This window comes from Orbicella franksi, chromosome 4 (genome assembly GCF_964199315.1).
Source record: "Orbicella franksi chromosome 4, jaOrbFran1.1, whole genome shotgun sequence".
Taxonomy (NCBI): Eukaryota; Metazoa; Cnidaria; class Anthozoa; order Scleractinia; family Merulinidae; genus Orbicella; species Orbicella franksi.
Window position 1 is genome coordinate 32,098,228 of NC_138148.1, and position 5,440 is coordinate 32,103,667.

The window sequence follows — 5,440 nt, forward strand, 5'->3', positions numbered from 1 at the left end:
GAAGCCCTGTTACACGCGCGCGTACAGCATCATAGCGGAGCCCCATACTCATATAGGAAAGAAACGGAAACCCATGAGTTGACTTTCTCATGGTTATCATAGCTAGCGGTATTGCTAGTGGGCGCGTACGCACGACGGCCACGGCGACGACGACGACGACGGAGTCGTGCAACATGGCGGGCATACTCCGGCCCAAATAACAGGTTGACAGAGATATGCACCCTTGCTTTACCGTGAACTTCTCTGATATTGGACATCCATGTTATGATCAATTGACATCTGTCAAAACAAGATATCCGCTGACCAGTATCGTGTGACTATATCGCGGGCTCAAGTTTACAGCTCATCGAGGTCACGTTTTTTTTTTGAAGTTGACCGCTGACCAAGTGCTGGTGAGTGGTGAACGGAAAAACCGTTAAAGATGCGTGACACTTGCAGTTAAATAACTTACAGCTCGATATTATAACAAATTAACAAATAGCGTCATTCCAGACTTTGAAGAAAAAGACGTTTTGGGTGTATAACCCTTCTTCAGTGTTCAGAAAACCGTTATACGTTATACTCGCGTTTTTTGCGTCGGGATCCCAAAAGATGCTTATTGGGTTTTTTAAAGACGCCGGTTTTGGCCCTCCCTCAAATCTACACACGCGTATTTCACTTGTAAAATTTTATCAATTAGGGCTATGCTTCGGTTGAAGATGCTCCCCATGTCAATTTTCTTTTCTCCTACGTATTTTTGCACGTTTAGCGATGCGGCACATTCGTGCCTTTGGTAACGGGATACCACACGATGCTTATTTCACTTTTTAAAGATGCCCGTTTTAGCCCTCCCTTAAAATTACACACGTGTATTTCACTTGTGAAATTATATTAATTTGGACAGTGCTTGGGTTAAATATTCTCGCGCATGTCAATTTTCTTATTTCCCCGGTGTTCTTGCACGTTTAACAATGCGCCACACTCGCGTTTTATGTGTCAGGATCCCAAACGATGTTTATTGGGCTTTTTAAAGATCTAAGTTTTGGCCCTCCCTCAAATCTACAAACGTGTACTACAATTGTGCAATTCTCTTGATTTGGACAATGCTTGGGTTGAAGATTCTCGCCCACGTCAATTTTCTTTTCTCCTTCGTATTCTTGCACGTTTAGCGATGCGGCATATTCGCGTCTTTCGTAACGGGATACCACACGATGCTTACTTGACTTTTAAAGGTGCCCGTGCTAGCCCTCCCTTAAACTTACACACGTGTATCTCACTAGTGGAATTCTATTGATTTGGACAGTGCTTGGGTTGAAGATTCTCGCCCATGTCAATTTTCTTATTTCCCCGGTGCTCTTTCACGTTTAGCGATGCGCCACACTCGCGTTTTTTGTCTCGTGATTCCAAACGATGCTTATTGGGCTCTTTGAAGATGCTAGTTTTGGCCCTCCCTCAAATCTACGCACGGGTATTTCACTTGTGAAATTTTGTTGATTTGGGCGGGGCTTGGGTTAAAGATTCTCACTTATGTCAATTTTTTTTCTCCTGTGTATTCTTGCACGTTTAGTGATGCAGCATACTCGCGTCTTTGGTAACGGGATACCACCCGATGCTTATTTGACTATTTAAAGATGCCCGTTTTAGCCCTCGCTTAAATTTACAAACGTGTGTATTACTTGTACAATTCTATTGATTTGTACAGTGTTTGGGTTAAAGATTCTCGCCCATATCAATTTTATTTTCTCCTAAGTATTCTTGCACGTTTAGCGATACGGCACACTCGCGTCTTTGGTAACGGGATACCACACGATGCTAATTTGACCGTTTAAAGATGCCCGTTTCGCCCCACCCTTAAATTTAGACATGTGTATTTCACTTGTGGAATTCTATTGATTTGGACAGTGCTTGGGTTGAACATTCTAGCGCATGTTAATTTTCCTATCTCTCCGGTGTTCTTGCACGTTTAGCGATGCGCCACACTCGCGTTGTTTGTGTCGGGATCTCAAACGATGCTTATTGGGCTTTTTAAAGATGCTAGTTTTGGCCCTCCCTCAAATCTACACACGTGTACTACACTTGTGGATTTCTACTGATTGAGACAGTGCTTTGGTTGAACATTCTCGCCCATATCAATTTTCTTTTCTCCTACGTATACTTGCACGTTTAGCGATGCGGCACAGTCGCGTCTTTGGTAACGGGATACCACACGATGCTTATTTCACCTGTCAAAGATGCCCGTTTTAGCCGTCCACTAAAGTAACAAACTAGTATCTTACTTCTGGAATTCTATTGATTTGGACAGTGCTTGGGTCAAAGATTCTAGCTGATGTCAATTTTCTTTTCTCCTGCGTATTCCCGCACTTTTAGCGATGCGGCACACTCGTGTCTTTGGTAACAGCATACCCCACGATGCTTATTTGACTTTTTAAAGATGCCCGTTTTAGCGCTCGCTTAAATTTACACACGTGTGTTTCACTTGTGGAATTTTATTGATTCGGACAGTGCTTGGGTTGAAGATTCTCACCCATGTCAATTTTCTTATCTCTGCGGTGTTCTTTCACGTTTAGCGATGCGCCACACTCGCGTTTTTGGTGTCGGGATCCCAAACGATGCTTATTAGGCTTTTTGAAGATGGCTGTTTTAGCCCTCCCTTAAATTTACACACGTGTACTTCACTTGTGGAATTCTATTGATTTGGACAGTACTTGGGTTGAAGATTCTCCCTCATGTCAATTTTCTTATTTCCCCGGTGTTCTTTAACCTTTAGTGATGCGGCACACTCGGGTCTTTGGTAACGGGATACGACACGATGCTTATTTGACGTTTTAAAGATGCGCGTTTCGCCCCTCCCTTAAATTTACACACGTGTATTTCTCTTGTGGAATTCTATTGATTTGGACAGTGCTTGAGTTAAAAATTCTCGCGCATATCAATTTTCTTATCTTCCCGGTGTTCTTAGACGTTTAGCAATGCGCCACACTCGCGGTTTTGGTGTCGGGATCCCAAACGATGCTTAATGGGCTTTTTTAAAGATGCTAATTTTGGCCGTCCCTCAAATCTACACATGTGTATTTCACTTTCAAAATTTTGTCGATTTGGGCTGTGCTTGGGCTAAAGATTCTCGCCCATATCAATTTTCTTTTCTCCTGCGTATTCTTGCACGTTTAGCGATGCGGCATACTCGCGTCTTTGGTACCGGGATACCACACGATACTTGTTTGACTGTTTAAAGATGCCCGTTTTGGCCCTCCGTTAAATTTGCACAGGTGTATTTCAATTGTTTAATTCTATTAATTTGGACCGTGCTTGGGTTGAACATTCTCTTCCACATCAATATTCTTTTCTGCTACGTATTCTTGGACGTTTAGCGATGTGGTACACTCGCGTCTTTGGGAAAAGGATACCACACAATGCTTATTTGACTTTCTAAAGATGCCCGTTTCGCCCTCCCTTAGATTTACACAATTGTATTTCACTTGTGGAATTCTATTGATTTGGACAGTGCTTGGGTTGAACATTCTCGCCCATGTCAATTTTCTTATCTCCCCGGTGTTCTTACACGTTTAGCGATGCGCCACAAGAGCGGTTTTTGTGTCACAATTCCCAAACGATGCTTATAGGGCTTTTTATAGACTATAGTCTTGGCTCTCGCTCAAATCTACACACGTGTTTTACACTTGTGGAATTCTATTGATTTGGACAATGCTTGGGTTGAGCACTCTCGCCCATGTCAATTTTCTTTTCTCCTGCGTATTCTTGCACGTTTAGCGATGCGGCACAGTCGCGTCTTTGGTAACGGGATACCACACGATGCTTATTTGACTGTTTAAAGATGCATGTTTTAGCACTCTTTTAAATTTACACACGTGTATTTCACTTCTGGAATTCTATTGATTTGGACCGTGCTTGGGTTGAACATTCTCGCCCATGTCAATTTTTATATCTCATTGGTATTTTACCACGTTTAGCGATGCGCCACACTCGCGTCTTTTCTGTCGGGATCCCAAACGATGTTTATTGAGCTTTTTAAAGATGCTAGTTTTGGCCCTCGCTCAAATCTATACACGTGTATTACATTTGTGGAATTCTATTGATTTGGACAGTGCTTGGGTTGAAGATTCTCTTCCACGTCAATGTTCTTTTCTCCTTCGTATTCTTGCACGTTTAGCGATGCGGCACACTCGTGTCTTTCGTAACGGGATACCACACAATGCTTATTTAGATAGATAAATAGGTAGGTAGGTAGGTCGGTAGATAATCTTTATTTATCCACGGTACAAACTTTGTCGGCTTTAAAAATACCTAATACTTATATAATGAGAAACATTTAAATAAAAAGCTGCTTTCCACGAATGCCGTGCCTTACATTTCTTCTTCGATTAGTCGTTTGAATTGCCCAAGGGACTCTGCTTACCTTAAGTTACAAGGAAGACTGTTCCAGAGAATGGTGCCACTATAGCTAAAGCTATTTTTGTAATAGTCTGTGCGCGGTAATGGAACATTGAGTTTATTCTCAGAGTCCCTTAGGTCATATGCGATTTCTCGCCTTTTAAATTTATAACTGAGATAGTTTGGAGCCAACCCGTGCAGAAACCTGTAAACCATCGTAGCTCTTTGAATTTGCTGCTGGGAAGCTACATTTTTCCACCCTAGAAGTTTGAACAGGTGACCAGTGTCTACGTCATAGTTTGAGTAGGTCAAAACACGGGCTGCTCTATTTTGTAGCTTTTGTACCTTATTCCGTAAAGTTATCCCACAGTTTCCCCAGACGATATTGCAATAGTCAAAGTGTGGCTGTATCAAAGCTTGGTCTGTCAGATGTAAGGTCGCCTGAGGGACAAGGTGCCTTATTCGTTTTATGGCCGCAATACCAGAAGCGACTTTCTTAGTTACTTTCTCGATATGGCTACTCCAATCGAGTCTGTCATCGATGGTCACTCCAAGTGATTTTGCGGTAGTGACCTGGCTAATTTGAAAATCATTAATTGCAAATCTCGGGGACTGTGTGAGAGTACTTAGCCTCTGCCTAGATCCGATAAATATGAATTTGGTTTTAGTCATATTTAGAGTGAGTTTGTTTGCTCTGAGCCAATTGTGAACATTTCCTAAATTTTGATTTATGCGCAACTGAATATTGTCTGCATTATCACCTGCGTATGCAAGGTGGGTGTAATCAGCGTACATCCTCGGTTCACAATTTGATAGACAATTTGGAAGATCGTTGTTGTATAACAGAAATAGTAGTGGCCCTAAAATGGTCCCCTGGGAAGCACCACAACTTAATGAACAGCTTTTAGAGAGCGACCCGTTGATGGAGCACATTTGAGTACGATTATCTAAATATGACTTAAACCATTGGTGCGCGTTACCATATATGCGGTAATTTCTTAATTTCGGTAAAAGGATCTCGTGGTCCACTGTGTCGAAGACCGTTTTTAGATCTAAGAAAACAACAGCATTG

General features: G+C 42.1%; 1 protein-coding gene across 1 annotated transcript; it reads right to left on the reverse strand.

Moving 5' to 3' along the window:
• Positions 1–3,269: 3,269 nt before the first annotated feature.
• LOC145485710 (uncharacterized) lies at positions 3,270–5,040 on the reverse strand. The gene is made up of 2 exons (XM_081464332.1): positions 4,394–5,040; positions 3,270–3,366 (listed from the first exon to the last, which is right to left on the reverse strand). Exons 1-2 carry the CDS (start codon positions 5,038–5,040, stop codon positions 3,270–3,272), a joined length of 744 nt encoding a protein of 247 aa, XP_081320458.1.
• Positions 5,041–5,440: the final 400 nt, after the last annotated feature.

Bases quoted from the DNA above. Each gene is read 5' to 3' on its own strand.
- LOC145485710 (XM_081464332.1), bottom strand. From the start codon at position 5,040: ATGACTAAAACCAAATTCATATTTATCGGATCTAGGCAGAGGCTAAGT. The intron at 3,367-4,393 runs GTAAGCAGAGTC...CTTTTCCCAAAG, and splicing joins AGTCTTCCTTGTAACTTAAG to ACGCGAGTGTACCACATCGC.